Source organism: Stegodyphus dumicola, chromosome X1 (assembly GCF_044657685.1).
Source record: "Stegodyphus dumicola isolate Sdum_Otavi_A_Nest chromosome X1, ASM4465768v1".
Lineage (NCBI taxonomy): Eukaryota > Metazoa > Arthropoda > Arachnida > Araneae > Eresidae > Stegodyphus > Stegodyphus dumicola.
This window is the reverse complement of record NC_140780.1, coordinates 162,260,107-162,281,283: the sequence shown is the minus strand read 5'-3', so window position 1 is coordinate 162,281,283 and position 21,177 is coordinate 162,260,107. Positions and strand designations below refer to the sequence as shown.

At 34.4% G+C, this 21,177-nt stretch overlaps 1 protein-coding gene across 2 annotated transcripts in view; it reads left to right on the top strand.

Annotated features, from left to right (window-relative positions):
* The window catches only part of LOC118185717 (A disintegrin and metalloproteinase with thrombospondin motifs 9-like), a 690,813-nt gene that overhangs the window by 108,164 nt on the left and 561,472 nt on the right, over window positions 1–21,177 (top strand). For both annotated transcript variants that reach the window (XM_085807434.1, XM_085807433.1), the window contains one exon: window positions 434–738. In XM_085807434.1, the coding sequence (XP_085663560.1) occupies window positions 434–738 (305 nt within the window). The remainder of the gene's footprint in view (window positions 1–433; window positions 739–21,177) is intronic.

Genomic DNA, 21,177 nt, shown 5'->3' with positions numbered 1-21,177 from the left:
AAATTTGCCGGAAAGTGTTTTTATCTAAATGTTGAGACTAGCCTAGTCCAACTAGTCAATTGACGGCACGCCACCAACAGCCACCAATATCCCTGGCGACATGGCGAGTCATGAACATCTTCCAACGCCGCTCAGAAGAGTGTTTGGAACAGAAGAGACATCATTTGAAGAAGGTCATATTCAAATACTGACTGATAGTAACATTAGTGTAATTATTAACTGACATAAAGAATGAAAAGCAGTTATTCGCTTTGGGTATGAATTTATTAATATGCTATCAAAGGTACCGTATGTGACATATAGAAAAGTGATAAGGTCTCAATAGGTAAATAATTAAAACGTTTTATTTGAAACTAAACTTTCTTTCCAGTCAAAAGCAAGTAGTTTGGCCTATGTTAAAATATGTTTTAATAAGCATTTTATTTATTTGCAGAACTACGCGAAGACAATCACAGAATGACCGTGTATCCTGTCCGAATAGATACTCAAGGGATTATATATCCTCGTCATTTGCAATACAGACGCCGTGGTCAAGTTACCTGGCATGGTAAAACACGTTACAGGTTCCAGGCATTTAATCGTACTTTGGTGATCGAATTGCAGCCATACTACCAAGTTGTGAAACTCAACTCCACGAAGTCAGAACCAAGAACTCGAATTAAGTCTGGATGTTACTACAAAGGCCGAGTGCTGAGAGAAGCTCTATCCTCAGTGAAAGTCAGTCTTTGCGAAGGGATGGTAAGATTAATCACTTTTTTTCTGGTGAATTAGCATCTCAAATCTCTTGTGTTCTTATGTTTTCTTGTATCAAGAGAAAAGTTTTTGCATATGTGTGTTTTCATATTTTCGTGTAAAATACAATATTTACTTTGTAGGATTCCTCACCGTGTAATTCTAAGTTACAGTTGAATGTGAAGAATCTTAAGAACTAGTAAGCGAATAATCGCTTGAGTTCGTGGGGTAAAAAACAACAAGTGAGAAGAGTGAAATAACCCTTTATTGTTCCTACTAGAGTTTAACAGATTCCGTCTTTGGCGTTTTACACTAAAGCCGACACTCGGACTTGAACTTAGGAAACTAAGAATTAAAACTTAACTAATCTTAACTAAAAAGATATAGTCGAAGCTATCGAGATTCTAACGGAGTTGGCTCCAAACCCTTCGAGCCGGGTAGCGAAAACGCGCGCTTATCGCGGAGGCCGGCAGTGTCTTCCGCGAGCGTCTCTCCAGGACCGGGGGCTTTTTTGCTACTAAGCCTAAATCCATGAAATTTCCGAAGTATCAACGCATTGTTTAATAATGCTCTATAGAGTATTTAAACGGCTTATGCTTTATAGATATTTATATATATATACTTTAATTACCTTATTTCTTGTTTAAATGCATATTTTACACATATTATTTTAATTACTCACCATTTTATGATTTTTAACATTATACATCTGAAAACTAAATATATTACTTAAAATTCTCTTTTCGTATGAAAAATTTTGGTAAAACAGGGATCTACACACAGTCCTACATTACATCCCTTGAACTCGTAATAACTCATTTGCCGTTTTGGAGGATTTTTCCGGGAATGTGAACAAACGAAGCATCGTCGTCTCATTTTCTTATCAGTCTCTTCTGAACAAAGTTTCGGAAAATGTCTTTCAGTTAATCTTTCAGAATCAATATCAGAATATCAGAATTTCAGAATCAATATCTGAAATATTTTGCATCATTTCTGCTATTTCATGTTCTGTTAAACATTTTCGACGCTTCGACATTTTTCCCTTTGAGAACATATACAGACTCCCCGTGCACCACATATGTACAACACGGGGCTTACAGAAGTAAGTTAACTAGAACATTAAAGGTTACATGTATAAATAAACATTAAAAATTACATGCATAAATAAAGCGAACAAAAGCAGAGAACAGCAGTCTGGACTTCACGAAAACAGATAAGTTCACTGGCCAAGTCACTCCGAACATTTTCAAATCGTTCTGTAAGCATAATCTAGGGCCATCAAATGTAGGGCACGAGAAAATCAAATGTTCCACATCCTGAGGAACTCTTTTTGAACATTCACATAAATTTTTTGATCGTAGATTAAAACGAAACAGATAACTTGCAAATTTACCGTGACCAGATAAAAACTGAGACACTTTAAAATTTAACGAGAGGAAAGACTCGGAATTCAGTCTATGGTAAATAGAAGGAAGGAACTTTTTGGTGACTTCCGCATTACAAGATGAAATGTATTCCTCATTCCACATAGCTAAAAGATTTTTATAATGAAAGGACTTCCAATAACTCTTTGGAATGCTAATGTTGATATCAATGGGTAAATTTAAGGCATCTTTAGCTAAGAAATCAGCTCTTTCATTTCCGTAGAAACCATGATGAGCACGCACATAAGCAAAGCAGATATCAATACCTCTAATTCTAAGTGAACTAACAGTTACTAGGGTTTCGATAACTAATTTATCGCAGCTGGTAATACTGTTCAAAAGTTGAAGAGAAGAAAGAGAATCAGAACAAATAAGGTACTTTGAGGATGTTGTCCCATGATCCTGGATCCATTTGACGGCAAGATAAATGCACAGAAGTTCTGCTTGAAAAACTGTACATTCATTCCGTATACGGTGTCTAAGAAAACAAATCTCGGAATGGCCTTCAAAAAGAACCAATGCAAGGCCAACCTTGTTGTTCATCTTGCTGCCATCTGTAAAGAAAACCATATGAAAATTTGTTTCAGCAGTCTCTTTATAATCGCAGAGATTTATGGGTTCTAAAGAAGCGGGATGAGGAAGATCAGTGAAGGGGACAATTCCATTAATACAGTCTTCCGAAGCATGAGTTGCCAATGACTCAAAAATATTATTCTTATATGCAATTTCAAAATCAATAGGCGGAACTCCTGCAAGAACAAAAGTAGCCTCATAGCTTAAGGTTCTATAACCACTAATAATACGAAGAAGAATTCTCCGTTGAATCTTTCTTAAATTTCTTTTGTTAACCTTCTTGGCAAGAACATGTCCCCAAGCACGACAGCCGTACGAAATGAAAGGTACAATACACTGCTTATACATGAGTTTCTTAACATCGTAGCTTACTCCAAAAGTATTTTTGGCAATTCGGTGAAAGCCATTAATAATTTTTTCACATTTAGCAGAAAGGAATTCAATGTGCTTTTTCCATGTTAATTTTTGGTCAAGAATGACACCAAGATATTTAACATTTTCTACAAATTCCAACGTAGAATTATCGAGCATCAAAGAAGCAATATTTTGTTCATCAAACGTACTGGGAACAAGCATAACTTTACTTTTTGAAGGATTGAAAGTGAGTTTATGAGAAATCGCCCAACTGGAGACAAAATCTAGAACTTCTTGTGCTCTCAAAAGAATGTTATTCAAAATCCTTCCTTGGAAAATTAATAGTAAGTCGTCTGCAAACGCAATTTTTAAACAACCGTCGAGATGACTTAAAAGATCATTTATGATTATGTTCCAAAGAGTAGGTCCGGATACAGAGCCTTGAGGACAGCCTTTTTCTAGAGAATAAATCTTAGCTTCGTTCCCAAGCTGAAGCTCAGCAGTCCTCTCGTTCAAGAAGCTTTTAAGAAGGTTATAGATATTATGTGGTATACCAGCATCTTTTAAAATTTTTAAGATAGATGGCCACCAAGCATTATCAAAAGCTCCTTTGAAATCCAGGAAAATAAGAAGTGTAGTATACTTCATTTTCTTTGCACACTGCAAGATATTGCAAAGGCGAATAATGGCGTCTTCAGCGGACTTCCGAGGAGTAAATCCGAACTGAGAATCATTATAAAAGCATTTTTGTCTCAAATACCAATTTATTCTGTTAATGAAGAGAGTTTCAAGACATTTTCCCAAAGTAGGCAAAAGACTAATGCATCTAATATTATCAAGATAAGGGGTTCTTGTATCTAACGTTTTAGGAATCAAAACAACCCGAGCTCTCTTCCATTGTGCTGGAAAAACTGCTAATTGTAAACAAAGGTTGAAAAGTTTGTGTAGAAATGTGCTATCCACCGCATGAAAGTGCTGTATCATTTCATTAGAAAGAGAGTCAAGCCCAGGTGATTTGTTCTTCTTGAGATTTTTAATAACACTGTTAACTTCTGAAGTAGAGAACAGACAGTCCATAAAAGAAATATAAGGTCCATCAGACTCAGTGCGCATAGTTCTATGAGAATTTCTATCATCACGCGCATTATCTCTTGGGAAATTCTTTGTCATTATAGCAACAATTGTATCACTCAAACTCGAAGTAACACTGCCATCCGGGAGTTTAATTCCCGAAATCTCAATCCTTTTCGCAAAATTGGTCTTGACCCCATACTTATATATAGATTTCCAGACATTGTGAACAGTAATAGTTGATAGAAAATTTCTCCACGACTCAAGCTTAGCATTAGCTAATTTAGCCTTGTACTTATGCCGCAATTCGAAATATTTAATTTTATAAATATTTCTAAGAAGACAGTTTCTTTCTCTCTGGAATCTACGCCTAGCAGCATTTACATGCTTTCTATAACAATCAATTTCCTTAGACCACCAAGGGACCCCATTCTTCTTACTTTTCTTCATCGGAATTGAAAGTAAAGCACAATTAAAAACAACGGTAGAAAGTCTGTTTACAACATTTTCTAATGCAATACAATCAGAGCAACTGTTAAGAAGGATATTCAAGTTACACAATTCTCTCTTACAAAGTTCAGTAAATAAAAACCAGTTCGTTCTTTTTAAATTAAAAGTAAACAAATTAGAAGATATAATCGGACGGCATAAAACAAGTTCAAAGATAATCATTTTATGGTCAGAAAGAGAATCTTCCTCAGAGATATCCCAACCTTGAACGTATGGCAGCAGTCCTAAGCTACAAAGCATAAGATCAATATAACTCGAGCCTTGCGTGGAACAGAAAGTAGGTCCGCGATTTTCATTAAGTAGAAACAAATGATTCGCACTAATAAAATCACTAAGTTTCGTTCCCCTAGCATCAGTAATAGGACTATGCCAAATCGCTGATTTGCTATTCGAATCCATACCACATAAAAAATTGCATGGTTTCTTCATCGTTAAAATTTGTGAAATTTTTAATAGTTCTATGTCAATATTAGTTTGGGGCTCGAAATAAGCGGAACAAATAGTCAAGTCAGATCCATTGATTTTTATATCTAAAACAACAGTATTATAAACTGTATGATTTAAGTCCAAAAAAGGAGAAAGATTCTGGTTGCGAACAATAACAGCAGACTTGACAACTTCTGCTTCGGAATCATAGTAAACTTTATATTTTATTGGAAAGCCAGGAAGAACACCTTTATAAAAGTGCGGCTCCTGAATCAGTGCGACATCAGTGTCATTTGCCTCCATATATAAAATAAGTTGCTGAGTAGCAAGTTTTGATTTGTGCAAATTTATTTGTACAAAAGAAAGAGACAAATTGTCGGACTTACCCATAATAAATTTTTGAAGCTGCAAGATTCATCATAAATGTATGGCTGGGGCAAGTTCCATTAAATGGCTTATGATTTACATCAACTTTCTTAGTTGCATTTTTCGTCTTTTTATTAAATCTTATGCAATTAATACACACTTGCACTTCTTTTTTATCACATTCTGAACTCTTATGCTCACCAGAGCAGCAATAACAAGCCAAGGGATTTCTGCAATCAAGACTTCTGTGGTAGCCTAAACATTTAAAACATCTATTTAAAACAACAAAATCTTCAGCTTTACACATATTCCACATCACTTTAATACGCCCAAAATTTAAAATACGCTTGCTCACAGAAGGATGCACCTCAATAACCACGCTTCTCTCACGTTGAAACTTTTTTAAAGTAAAGCGAACTCTAACATCTTTCCAAGTCTCTTCACTCACGGTAATTTCAGGATTTTGTTCTTCAATAATTTTTAACAGTTCATCATTACTAATGCTGTTTGGCACATTTTTAAGTAAAACTGTAGGATATTTTCGTCTTGGAATAGAGGGATTCAAAATAGATGAGTCTTCCTGCAAAGCAGTAAACAGTTTTTCTTTATCATATCCCGAAGCACATTTCACCATTACTTTATTGTTATGAACTGTTCGAATATTGCTAATTCCAATTTTATGTTTCCGATGGTTGATTTCAGCTTTAAGGAGCTTTTTAACTTCATCAGATGTACAGTTTTGGGCACTCACAAAAACACAGCAATCTGAATCAGTCTGATTTGTCCCAACAGATGGCGCCACAGCATTAGCATACGATTTCGTTTGCATGACTGAATTCAATAAGCTTTCTTTACAAGCTTCACGAAAATTTACAGATTTAACATGCTCAACATACCTAGTAATCAAACTTTTAATCTCACCCAAAGCCTTCTTCGCATCATCACGAATCTGAGGAATCATATTGCATTTCGATACGATGGCCGATTCCACCTTTTGAAGCTTATTGTCCAGAGCTGCATAGAACTCGTCACCATCACAATCCGCCATGTTGGCGTTCCTCACGCTTCGACATTGAAATGGTAAACACAGAAAGAATTCTCGTCTAACAAGATCTAATTATTTTCTAAAAACTGAACTGTAAACCGAAATACTCAACGCTTTAGCGCATATAAAACTTCTTACAATAAACAACTACCACGTGCGAATAAAGTGCGATTTAAAGAGACGTCATAAATCACGCCATTCGGAAACATTTAGTTGCCCGTTTGTTTATATAATCAAAAACACGTGTATGTGAGTCATGCTTCTCTCATTTCGAGTAGAAGGTCTAATGTACATGTATCTGAAACCATATGGGCATACAGTGCCATCTTGTGGCAGAAATTATAGTTTGAAAAACGTTCCAAGGTACTGGCACAAATACGTGACAGTCGGTAGAAAACGCAACAATGCTCTGGCACGCCTGCGTGTCGGCCGGTAGATAAGTGTGTTCGTTGCTGGCACGTATACGTGACAGTCGGCGAGAAGGGGTTAACGCTAATTGACTGCGAAGCTATCAAGGGCCTAAAGTATGGCCGAGCGTAATAATAGCTTAAGAGAGAGTAACCTAAAAAGGCGGATGCGTGCTAACCTGAATCTCTGGTTCTCTCTGACTAAGACAGTAGAACTTCGCCGTTAAATACTGCTCTTCCTGGATTTGCATCCAAACGTGATTCTAAATCTACGTTTTGGCCGAAAGTGGTAAGTTGAAATTAAGAAGTGATAGGAAAGGAAGTTTAAGTCAAAATTTAACTGTTAATAAAATTAACATAACCCTTACAACTTCTTACGAAGTTTGAAGGATCACAAAATTCCCTTCTTGCAGTTATGCTACAGTTTCTCAAATCAAAGCTAAGACCGCTTGCTGCCTGTCTTTAACAGCGCTTAATAAAAAACTTCATTAGCAACCTATTGTTACTAATTTGCCCATTTTTTAGAATACTCGTTTAGGCGATGTTTGAATTAATTAAATTAGCCATCACTTAAAAAGTGGCGATCACATTTAAAAGAAATTAACATTCGTTTCCAACTATTAATTTAATCGTCATCATTTATTCGTTCAGAATTTTCCACAGGGTCAGTTAGGGAATAATAGCAATGTATACAGCAGGGGGGAATATTAGCAAGGTTAGGGAATTATAGCAATGTATATTATTAACAGTATATTGAAGTAAAAATTCTCTGATTATTCCATAATTAACTTTGATCCAATATCTATAATCAATTTTATTATAATTTTCTTCCTACTTTTCTGTTTAGTTAAAAAAAATGTAGATTGAGCTTTTACATTACTTATGCATTCGCTGTTTTCTCTGACATTATAACCGCTATAAAACTATTTGAAGTTCAACGTATTGAACGTACGCTTCCAAAGGTCTCATTTTCCTTATGCTATACGCCTTACTACTGTGCATTGTTCATAGATCTAACTCGTCACAGTGTATTTTTGCAATGAAATTTTCGAGAAACATTTGATAGCGAATGCATAAATACTGTCTTAATGTGTAAATAATAATTGCGCTAATTATTGCAGCAAGTAATGTTTGCCGACTCGGAAAGTTCTTTGAACAGTTTCCCTTTCATGCCTCATATAATACTGAATTTAAACAAGATATTGCTTCAAGGTAGGTCAGTGATTAAAATCACCGTTATGTCTAAACCGAAATTTAAACCCTTTAATTGAATTAAACATTCAATTTCTGTTTTTAAGCAGTCAAGGGGAGAAAAAAGTATTTTATATTCAAGGGGGTTAGATTTTAAAAGGCAGAAAAAAACTAACTTCTTAATTATTGATGATATTAATAAATGTCCTTGCATAAAACAGTGATCCTTTGATGATTTTCTACTTGAGAAATGCAACACTATTTATATTGCACTGTTGTTCATATGTAGTAAATTTCCTAAGACGGTAAATTAACAGCTTGCGTAGCTGCGTTATTTCAGAATAAACAAGAACCTGTGTTCCCAGAAAGCGTATTGTTGATTTATATGCATAGATGTTTTTGCCTTTGCTTGCTAATAAGAATACGTCTTCTTGCTTGAAGCGACTCAAGAAAAACAAATGGAGCATAATGACCGCACTTACTGTTTAAATGGCTGACGTAATGTGGATGACGAAAAAGTGTGCCGCTTTATTGAAATGTAACAAGACCTGAGTTTAAGGATCTTGCATATCCCAACATGGTACATTGTCCGATTTACGATTGATGTTAATTTACGTAGACTATAAAAGCACATAGAAAATTCATCGAAAAACTTGTCCCACACCCTGTTGTTCTTGCAGCTTTTTCTGTGAAAATACATGGCTAAATTCAGTGAACTTAGACAAGAGCTTACTTTGGAGTATGAGTAAATGTAATATCCAGACTTTCATTTCTTACTGAGGTTTTGGATTTAACAAAACTCTAATTGAAGAAACGAGTATGAAACTTACTGTAAACAGAAAAGAGTATTTTAAGTAAATTATGAATTAATTAATATGAATATGAAATCTGTTCGTATTTAAAATAAACGTTATGAGTTCATTTTTGAGCTATTTGATTTTGCTGAACTTTCTTCAACTTACTCTTTACTAAAGCTGATAAATAATGCCAAAAAAATATATTATCTAATTTTTTTTTAATTTGAAAAATTATTTTAAAAATACTAGTTAAAAATAAAATCTGAAAGCTTTCAGATTTTATATTAGGCCCAAAGGTGCGTTTTTTTAACGTTTTGTGTGTCACCTTTATTTATTAAATATCATGTTCTTCGTATTTAAGCCATAAAATTAAATTCAACAGCAGTATCATAAATATTTAAATGAGCGTACCTTTAGAATTTCGATACACGGTCTCGCGCGCTGGAGATAAAAATGTTTTTTTTTCGTACAGTGTTGCCATTTCTCGTTTTAAAATCGTTGAGTTTCTTAATCAAAACTTATAAATTCTTTAAAAAATCTAAAATAGATAATAAAACAAATTACAAATTTGGGTTTTCAGATGCCCATATTCGGGAAGACATACGTTATTCAAAATTTGATGGCTCTAGGTACCGTTGTTTTATCACAATGCGAGAAACAACATTTATGCAGATTCTTCATTATTCAATTTCTTTAAATATAATACAGAGCTATAATATTTGGTGGCAACAATTTAAAAAGTGATTCCCCGTTTATAGTGAATCAACGCAAAATACCAAAACGATATTAGTAGCCCTTCTGGGCAATTACCCCTTTGGGCTTGCTATTATGTTTTGACAATATAAAATTTGAATTTATTATAAATGGGACTATAATATAATTATAGCTATTACCTTAAATTTCTAAACACTTCTATGGTTCCACTTAAAACATTTACTTAATTTTTCACATTATAATAGTTTTATGAAACAAGTATCTGAATGAAAAAAAAAAAATTAAATTATGAAGTTAGTAAATTTATGCGTAATATAATAATTGATTTATAACACAAACATAGCTCGATGAATATTTACCGTTTAGTGCTTTACCATAATTAAGCAACCAAAGATTAAGAACGTTACCAAGCAGACGTTTAATCTATGTTCCAGAGCTGTGACAACTGATTTTTCAAATAAATAGCACTTTCCCTTATTATGTATTCTTTTCCACATTTCCGCATGCCCTCGAGGTGTAATTGGAAGCATATCCGACGGGTATTCGAGAGGTCCAGGGTTCGAGTCCCGGCGAGGGAAGTGCATATTTTTTACGTCTCCTTCTTCAGCAAAACCTAATGACTCTACAACCTGAAGCAAATTAAAAAAATTGCACCATCTATTAATTACTTTATCTCATTCGTATTGTTATTTAATTTTCACTGTTCTTAAATTTGTACTCTTATCTCATTTTCTACTTGAGACGAGTGTCTTGATTCTCAACATGGCTGTGCTGTAATCAATCTCATAATTTTTTAATTTCGAAAAAATTTATGAATACTTCATGAAATTTATAGATAAAAGCTAGAAATTTTAAGTCTTTACCTTATGTTAAAATATATACCATCACGTTTATGTAAGAAATAAAGAAGTAAGAGTCGGAAATAAATAACTGTATTTGTTCTTAAACAGATAAGCGTATAAACTAAAAAGATATTTTTTATTTTTTGGCACTCACCTTGAAACATGTTAATACAAATGAGACATGATTATAACGTTTAATATCATTTTCGCTTTATGATAGGTGAAAGTCGCATGTTGTCGTAATAAACTTCTTCTTTACAGAGAAAAAACGATCCTTTTTGTTGCAGGCAGAATATTTTCAATCTGAGAAGATCTAACAACATCAGAACTATAACGTACCAAGACTACTGGCGTTCATTTTTTGGTGGTAGAAAATACACTAGTTTCCAAAAGTTAAGCAAAAAAAGGGAAAAATCGCAATAAATCGTATAAAATTAGTTCAAGTGTCTTGAAGTTTGGAAATATTACGAATAAAAGCAAGCTGCATCGAGTAGCGTTCTAGAAAAAGAGAAAAAAAAAGTGGCCCTGCTATCGCTTTACGTAAATATGATAAGGATTAAAACCAGCCGTGTAGGAAGGAATCGCTATTTAATGAACGACGATATATTAAACAGTTTCGAGTTACCCAAAGTGTGAAAATCAGTTCGAGGACACATTTGCCAGCAGAATTACGTTATAGAGCCGCAGGCCGATTAGAAGCAGGTCAACAATAGTCTGACGTTGCAAGATGGCTATATGTTGACCATTTCGTGGTAAGCCGGTATGGAACTAATTTCTAACTAATTCAGAAGTCAAACAACAAAAATCAGCGTTATACCTACAAAATTTTCACAGGACTAGTTTCGATGGTAAAACCATCGAAACTAGTCCTGTGAATTATGTTTTAGTTCTGGTTTTGCCAACAGATGGCGCCACTTGCTTATTCTTGTCCAGGCTTTCTTATCTTATCTAATCATTATTTCCTACTTGTTCATTTGCGGTTTTGCAGCTGAAGATGATGGTTCGGTAAAACCATCGAAACTAGTCCTGTGAAAATTTTGTAGGTATAACGCTGATTTTTGTTGTTTGACTTCTGAATTGGTATTTGTTCGGCGTGTTATTGTGTCTTAATTAATTTCTAACTACTAGTTCAGCCTTCGGTATTTGCCACTTTGTGCACCTCGCAAGAAGACTGTAACTCCTCAGCTTAGATCGGCCCACAGGAAAGACAGTATCAGCCACCACAGTACGCAGAGCGCTGCATGAAAGCTCTGTATGATAAGCTACCAACAGTAGCCCCCGCCACCGGAGGGAGCGTTTAAATGGCGCACGTAATCGTGTAAATTCGACTGAGAATCAATGGAGGTCTGCTCTGTTCACTGATGAGTTCCGCTTTCCTTTACAGAGTTTTCTCTACGTGTTTACATATGGAGAGATAAGCAAACATTCGATATTTTCTATCTAGCATACGGGAAAGGGATACCTATGCACGAGGTAGTGTTCTTAAATGAGAAGGAGTGCCTTTAAGTAGGTGCACGGACCCGTAGTATACTGCCAAATGGCGCTCTTAATGCTCAGATGTATTCTCGAAGCTCAAAGCCGTAACTCTCAATGCTCAGACACACAAAGACGACATACTGGATCTTAGTGTTCGTCCATATGTTGCTGCTACTGGCGATACCTTCATTTAGCAAACGGATAATACCTGCCCAGTGCGCCAATTTTTGAAGAAACTGTAGTCCAAATGAAATAGTCAACACGCTCTCCCATCCTTAGTCCCATTGAGGATGTGTGAGACGCTTTTGGGAAGCATGTTGTTGGCTTCCAATTTGTTCCTCTAACCCTAGATGGGCTTAGAACTGATTTATGTGAACAATGAGCATTGCTACCTATGCAGCTCATTGACAATATCATAAACAGCACGAGATACCGCTGTCACGCCTGTATTGCTGTTCGAAGTGATCATAATCACAATAGAAAAAAATTTTTAGTTTGCTTGTTTGATAGGAGTATGTGCATTGCCGAATTTCTATAAAGCAAGAAAAAATGCTTGTAGTTATTCTGATTTAAATATCGGTTGGCAAACTGACACGTTATAACTCTAAAAGTCCGTTCAAACTGGTGTTTACCTGAACTAACGGAGTCAGTTTCATGTGTCGACTATATCCACTATACGTGCAGTTCAGATTTTTCACCTCGCTGCGCTATGGGTAAAACTGGTTTTGGAGATGAATAGGCTAAGTCAGTTGTCTCCATCAGCTCAGATAAGCCCCAATCTGAACGGCCCTTAACAAATTATTAATCCAAAGGAGATGATATTTTACAACTCTTGATAAACTTCAATGAGCTTCTACGTTGATACTAAGTTACGGGAAAATATATTATCGGTTTAGCAGAATTTTCTCTAGAGAAAAAGATCCCAGATGTGGAATGAAAGGTACTTGCATATTATCCCATCGAACGAGAAATTGTCGCCAAATAGAGCGATTTAGTTCCAGTTATACATAAATATAATTTCACAAAGCACTCCTAACATCTATGCTTTTTGTTTCATGCAATCCGACTGATTCTCGATAAGCCATCTTTACTTTTTATGAGAAAGAATATAAATTAAGTATTGCTATTGTATGTTTTCTTTGCATTTTTGAAAAAAAAAATTGAATTCGAAGGCTGTAGAATCACATTTGTGAAATAAATCGAGAATATTAACCTCAGCTGAAAGGGAAGAGAAACAGCTGCATATGGTCGGCAAATTAAACACCGGGAAGTTTGTACTCATAGCGTTCTAAAAAGAGTATTCGGTAAAACTGAAGGGCCCAATAAAATAATAGAAATCGAAGAAAGTCATTTTTAAGAAGCACAAAAAGGAAGCCAGTCTAATAAAGTGGCTATTTGGTGCACTGTGCAGAGATATTGACGACGTTATTGTAAAACGTAATACAGATAAAAATGCATCCCAGAAATCCTCAAGAACGATCGACGCAACTTTGGAGGGATCTCTGACAATTTTCACAGTTTGATGGTAGGCAATTTCCACGGCCAATCGAATAATACATAAGTACCGCGCGAAATTCTACCGTTGACAGAAATTATTTCAATATCATACTATTTTAAAATAGACGTCGGGATGTTCTGCGTTATGTTTTTTCTGCCGCACGACGTTTCATAACTATGTTAATATTCGTGTGAGGCCAAAAATCAAAAATTTTGAATAAAAAAGGACCAAAAATAAATTTTATTTACATTGCTTATAACAAATAAGAGAGTTGGTAGCAATGCTTTACAAATGTATCAGTTATTCATTTTTTTCAAACCTTTATTGTACTATATACAGTTGAATTCTTTCTTTGATTTATTTAAGAAGCTTTCACTGCTTTATCTTGCAAAGTTTGCTAATGCTACCTTATGCATACTGTGAAACATAAGTGCATGTAAGTCTGACGATGTCATATATTTAAATTTTCTAAAAATGCAAACAAATAAAAGTTTAAGAATCTTTTCAAAATATCAGTAAAATGCTTATTACATAACAGCAATAAGACATTTGTTTTCTGGAAATAAATAAGAAAATATTGTAAATCTAAACAAACGCTTACATAGATTCAACAAATCTGCATACAGTATGAATTCTACACTTAAATGTAATTCCTGGAAACTACATCTTTGTATTTCCCCATATAATACGTGAGCGAGAATATAAACTTGATCTTGTGGTTTTAATTATATCTCACTTACGTTTTTAGTTGCAACAGGTCCAATCCTTTTTCCATTCGTAGAAAAAATGTAGAATGATGTTTTGTTTTTGGTTAGAGTGGGGTGACTAATGTTTATTGAGAGCAAGAGAGTTTTATTCTTTGTAGTAATTTTGAGATTCATCTTGGAGTACACTAGAAAAATATTAGAGACATTTTTATTGAGTTGTAGGAGTTTATATTTATTTTTACTAATAATTTAAATTTTAGTTCAGACTTTCCTATAAGCCTTCATTCTCCTAATTGTCAGTGCCAGAATAGTTAAATTTGGTAGCGCGCGTGACGTGAATGCAAATTCTACTTTGAGAAGAAAAGTTTAAATACTGAGGTTTTAGTGGGAAGTGAGGGAGTTAGGCTCGAGCAGCCGTCTCTGCTGTAGGTACCATTACTGATTGCTGGTTCAAGTGGCTTACATGCATTTATCTGCTGTCACTAGTTATAGAGGGGGTCGAAGTCGGTATCTCGCTGAGCCCTGTAGATTAGTTTAGCAAAATTTCAACTTTTGATTTTTCAATTACCCGCTTTTTAGTTACCGCCCAAGTAGAGGCGAAGTTTGTTAGCGTCAAGTTGACGCAGTGTAAATTTTAAAGAGTTAATAAAGGGTTTGAACCCTTCTTTTGTGTAGTTTCCTGCTACTCCAGTATCCAGATAGAGGCTAAACCGCCTGGATAATACAGAGTAATATGATTTTATAAAAGTTCGAGAAATGTTATATATTTGTCTGAGAAGATGTAAATGTCCCCCGCTCGCGATCGTCTTCAAATAAAGGTTTGCGAATGAAATGTTTCTTCTGAACAGATATCTTTATGCCAACATTGGACGTCTGGCGTTCACGACAGGACTGGTCTGCATTTTTTAAGCTGAGTAAGAAAACATTTTCTTTCACTCTGAATTAATTGCATTTTGCGTTAGCTTTGTGTTGATTATACAAATTCACAGAAACCTTTTAATTAGTTTAAAACAAGCTAGAAACACCGTCAGAGGTTATTTACAAAAGTGTATAACGAATTTGATAATGAGTAAAATGCTTTACATCTATGTGCTAAAATAGCGAAATTAAAACTAATTGAAGAAAAGACTTTAATTATGATTGACTACAAGGAAAAAATTAAGCAAATGCTTTTTCTGATGATACTGATGAATGATCGCTTGAGAAAGAAACAGATAAATTGGAAGTAGACATAGATCGATGGCGTGCGATGCAACTAAAATTAAAATCTTTAGAAATGACTTATCAGATAACGTAGATTTTGTTGAAAATGGCAGCATTTCACGCCAAAATTCGCTATTGCTTTACCCTAATATACAACTTCCTTCATTTAATGTAGATGTAAGAAACTGGTTACAGTTTTGGAGTCAGTTACAAAAAACTGATAAGGATCCCTATTTGGATTTTCCTATTTATCTCAGTCAAAGGGTAGCGTAGCAGAGGAGTTGATAAAACGTTTTCTGCGAACTGGTGAAAGTTATGAAAGAGCTTTAAAATATTTACAAAACAGTTTTGGAAAAGTGGAAATACTAATTCAAATATATGTTTCAGAGAATTATCACCACCGGCTTTACAGAAACAAAATGTGATAAGGAAAACTTTAAGAAAATTATATGATCAATTGGAAAGTAAACTCCGTGCTCTTGAAGTTCTTGGGGGAACACGAGAAAAGTATGCTGCAGTGTTATTTCCACTTATAACCAGATGAAACTTTAAAAGAGTAGAAGTGTTTTTAGCAGATCGCCGTAAAATTAGAGATCTAGATAAAAATGTGCAGACCATTTCTGAGAAGCGTGACTTAGATTCATTACTAGAATTTTTGAAAGATGTGGTTGATAGAGAAGGAAGAATATATCTTGTTTCGCAGAGTTTTGAGCAAAATAAACCAAATCAAGTAAGGTAAGATAATAGTTATAATTTCGAAAGCAAGTTTCCTAATATTAAATAAAAATGTAATAATAATTCAAATCGAGTATCAATTGTCGCAGATCTCTTTACGTCAATACAGTTACAAATTTCGCATATACTTTGCGCCAAGCCTCTTTAGTCTTCGAATAGTTTTAAAGGTAGAAAATGCCTTTAAAGGATAAAGAAAATTTTATTGTAAAGTCTCGTTGTTGCTTTATATGCTTAAAAATCTAGTCACCTAGTACGAAAGTGTAATGCAAAAGCCGGTTGCTTGAGTTGCGAAAAGAAACATCTTGTTTTATTATAAAGAAATTTAAGTCAATATACCTCTACTTCAAATAAAGGTTTGTGAATAAAATGTTTCTTCTGATTAAATATCTTTACACCGACGTCGGACGGTTACTATTGAAGACTATTGCATCATTTGAGTAAAATACTTGCTAGGAAATTTTTATCATTACTTCAAAGTATATGGCTTAAACAATATATATTTTGTGTGAAAAGATTCCGTGTACTTGAATAGAAAGTTGGATCGATAATCTGGTATTAGAAAATTTGATCGACGAGGAAGAAACTTGAAATGATCAAGAAAAGGTCATGCTGAAATTAAAATTAGTTAACAATAAATATATTTATAGAGGAAACATAGGCCCAGGACCGCTATATATCCGTATCATGAATACCACGACTAACGGCAATTCATAAGGATTTTCGGTTTTTCGTAAACTCGCGGCAAACATCGAATGCTGTTCTGCGGAATTTATTGTCAGATATAGATGAATTACACAGCCATTTTTCACAATTTGCAAGATGTTGTTCCATATGTGGGGAAAGATCTAAAAGCAGGGTAAATGGGGATTCTAGCACTACGCAGTGACATTCGCAGAAGGATATTATCTTGCTAAAAGTTCTTCCTGGCTGAAGTGCAATATTGCCAATAATGTAACAGATGACAGCATGTTATCCACTTAACGCTGGCTCGTTAAATTCTGTAGGTTATCAATTAAAGGTGATAAAGACACCCTTAATTGGTGATAAAGACACCTTTAATTTTTAATTTCTAGCTTGTTTTGACAATGACGTCCAAAACACTAAAGCAAGGTGCGACGGACATATATTGCTCCACAGTGACTATGAGAGCAGAATTGTTTAGGTCTTCTCCACGCGCGAATTCTCCAGTCATTAGAGCCAAGCAAAGGGTGAGTGTGATTCATCGTTGAACACGATGTGACTTCAGTTCAACTTATTCCAAGCATACCAGCCGTGACCCAAGAATTGTGTTATTTTATCGGTGAATGCCCAGAAGTTAGTGATAGATTTTCAGCAGACACCGGCATTAAGAGGTCCACCTCTGCCAGCCATCATGCACCAGTACTTCGTGATACTTCAGGTCCAGGAGACGTAGGTAAATGTATCTGCATAACAGATTACGAAACATTCAGTGTACTTATGGCAAAAGTCTTTATCTCACGAACCCCACGAGTGTTGTCATCTTCAGTTTGTCGTTACCCTCATAACTGTTATATACACCCTGCTGCAGTCAGCGGTAACAACATAATAACTTCGACCCTAATGCCAGGTGTATTCGTCAATAAGGTCAATCAACTTTTTGAAAACGGTCTCGGTAGATTGTCGGTTGGTCTCAGATCTTTCTCGGTTTCGCTGACTTGATTAGACTGCGGTTTCAGTGGTTCTTTTTTTTCTTATTTAGTTGTTTCTGAGGCAGACAGCACCACATAAACAGTCCGAACTGATGGAGAGTTCAAGTAGGAAAATCATACAAAAGTTATCTGCCTAAGCTCCATTTCAGTCTTGATAAAGAGCATGCCGGGGAATTTGAATCCGGGGTCTTCCGCACCTTTTTTGCGCGCCATTAGCCTCTCAAAAAGCGTTTGGGCTTGACAGATTTTTAAGTGACTCTTATTTTTCCAAGAGACTACAGTTAGAATCACCCAAGCTTTACACTAAATTCGAATCTGAATGAAACATTGTGAGAATCAGTCAGCGTCCTCTGATTATACTGCTTCTTGGTTTGGCTAGCTATTCATATTCTTATATACGGCTAGCTAAGAGGCATTGTATTTTAAGTTTCTAGAATGTCGGACAGTTTTTTTCTGGATGGCTCGTGTTTTCTCCCCCCTTCTTCGTTTTTTGGATACATATTGTCTACTTAGAAAAACCATTATTAATTCAAGTGTGATTATAAAGCTCAGAAATAAAGAAAAATCTAAGGAAAAAGATTTCCTGTAGCTCAAAAAAGCTAAAGGTGTACTCAGATAGCGATAAGAAATTATGAATTATTGAAAAAAACTGATTTTCTATGAATAGGTCTGGGTTTGTGCGTTCAAGAATTCTGAGCACTCTAGTTGCTTGTTATCTTCGTAGACTGTGGAAAGCCAGTCCAAAAATAGGTATCTTAAGAAAGTCTGAACAAATTCAATGGGTAACGATGTTCATCTCCAAAATATATGGAGATCTTCTGTTATCTGCTGGTTATCATGGTTGAAGACCAAATAACACAAGCTAGTGTTTTCTTCAGATTAATTTCAAAGACTGCAGTTTGCAAACAAATATATTAAAAAGGGTTTCGAAATTTCATATTACATAGCTTTTGTGAAGAAAGCAAGTTTTATTCATTTGGTTACAATAGCCGCTGTGAGATATCGAGAAAAGAAAACGAAGAAAGGAAAATGAAAAACCTTTTATCGGAAATTATGTAATGGTTTTTGTATCAAAGGAAGATAGGATCATTTCTAGGATAGGGTAGGATAGAATAATATGGCTTCAGTATGATATATAAATATAGAGCGAAATAATCTGCTCCTATCTGATGATAATTTAAAATATTGAGACAATAAGACCTTCTGTCGATCTATAACAGATTGTCTGGATTATGATACCACTTTCCAAATCGACTGTGTTTATCTCTCAAGTCAGCCTACTTAATTCCCTTGAACCTGCAGGGTATGGAATCAAGACAATCCTGAGGAGAATCAGGAAACTCAACGTAATAAACTGGAAAATCTTTAAAAATTTGTTTCTAAAAGGCTTAAAACGAAATTCCGGAGGAAATCCCCCAAAATTTTGTTTTTTCAGTTGCTAAAAGATTGCATTCGGTGGTGAAATAAAAAGGTCTTATAAAATGTTCATATTGCTTAGAATGATTTTAATATTTTTTATTCTGGTACCGCATGTATAGTAGAGATTTCTGGCATAGTAATGAAATCAAATAATATCATTTCTATCAGACTATCTTAGGTACAAGGACATTGTTAAAAAGTACTGAAAAACCCGTGAACTAGGCTTAGGAGCTAATGTTTAGCATTTGTAAAATAACATGTTTGCTAAGTTATTCTGTTTTTAGATAATTTTTGCGGAATATTTTATCTTTCTTAAGAGATGCATTCATTTTACGCATAAACCACCTTTAAATAAATTATAATTTCGCTTATTAACGTTTATCAAAACATAGTATAAACAAAAATAATAATATCATAAAGGAAAAACTCAAATGTCAAATGTACATTTATTTTCTATCTAAAATCTATGAAGTTTGGTATGTGCAAGAGATTTTTCTTGGTTACACTTTATAGTTACAGTATATTGGTAGCTAAATATTAAATTCTTAGACTGATATATGTTTCAATTAATTCTAACATGTTTAGTTAATCACTACATAATTTTCTTTATTCTAAGCTAAAAACAAAAAAATTTTGTAAACTTTCTAATTTTCAGAGAAATTTTTTTCCAATTGGGACAAAGCTCGAAAATAAATATTGACAACGTAGGGTCTTTCTTTTATTTATTAAATTTTTCTACAACATATAAATAAAAATAAATGTTTGAATGTAAATAATTATAAACTTCTTTATTTTTTACTGTAACTAGATATTTGATGGCTTTTCGATTCTGATAAAGTTTGTAGCCTTGGAGAGAAGTTTCTAGAAATTATCTTCGTTACGGATTGCAGATGCACACCGGTCAATCAAGTTGTTTTTTTTTTTATCAATTTTCAACTGCGAAACAAGCTATGCTCATATTTCCAAACAACATGATTTACATGACACATTACCAAACAACATGACATGTTTAGTGCAAAAACTCCGAAACTCAGCTTATTTATATTTGACAAGTACGAATAGAAGTTAATGAAATCTGTATCTTCAAAGCTTTGACTAAGATTTATATCACACTGTAAATTAATTAACTTCATTTATAGATTTTCTGGCGTGTTATTTATGCTAATTTTGAATGGAAAGGAAAATAATATGAACTCGAACTTAAAATAACTAAAATTTGGAAATCTTTCCAACACCATATTTGCAACGAATAGATAAATGAAATGTTTCCGCTGGGGGCATAAAATTGTTTCAGGGGCTGCCGGTTTGAGACTACTGTCGTAAAGCCATGGTCATAGCAACCGAATAACCTCTTAAGAGCTTATTGATGAGGCTTACATCTTACAGCGGAAAAATAAAGCAAAAGTGAGCACATGCGAAGGTGTATTTGAAAATGAGAACTGTTGGACATTTATAGTGGATATAGCTTCTCGCTTAAGCGACCTGAATACGAAATGAATTAAATTGAGAATTGCGACATACAACACATTGATGGCAACAATGTAATTCACTCTTAACTTCTGGCATGATTTCCCGTTGAATCAAAAAACTCAGCATAGATTCCAAAATTTCGTGTTTTTAGCTGCCAAAGTTATCAAACTAGATAAAGATTCGATGATATTCAAATGCAGATTCAATATCCATATTAAAATGTTGTACTCATATTTTCCCCTAAAAATAACTTGAATAATTTTCCGTGATAAATAATTTAATAGTAAAATAACTTAAAAAGTAAATGCAGTATTCATTTACTTCATATATTATTGGCATTAATAAAATTTAATCCTGTGACGCTTCTTTGCTGAGCCATAAGGCCCATAAAGCTGCAGCATGTTGAACACAGGTTCAAAATTTTGCTCTTCTGCAACTCTTACTGACTTAAAATAGGAGATGATAAAGCTAATAAGAAGGAAAGAATTTGTCATGTTAAGTTTGGGAGAACTAAGCTAAAGAAAATATAGAAACTGCACATTGTTAA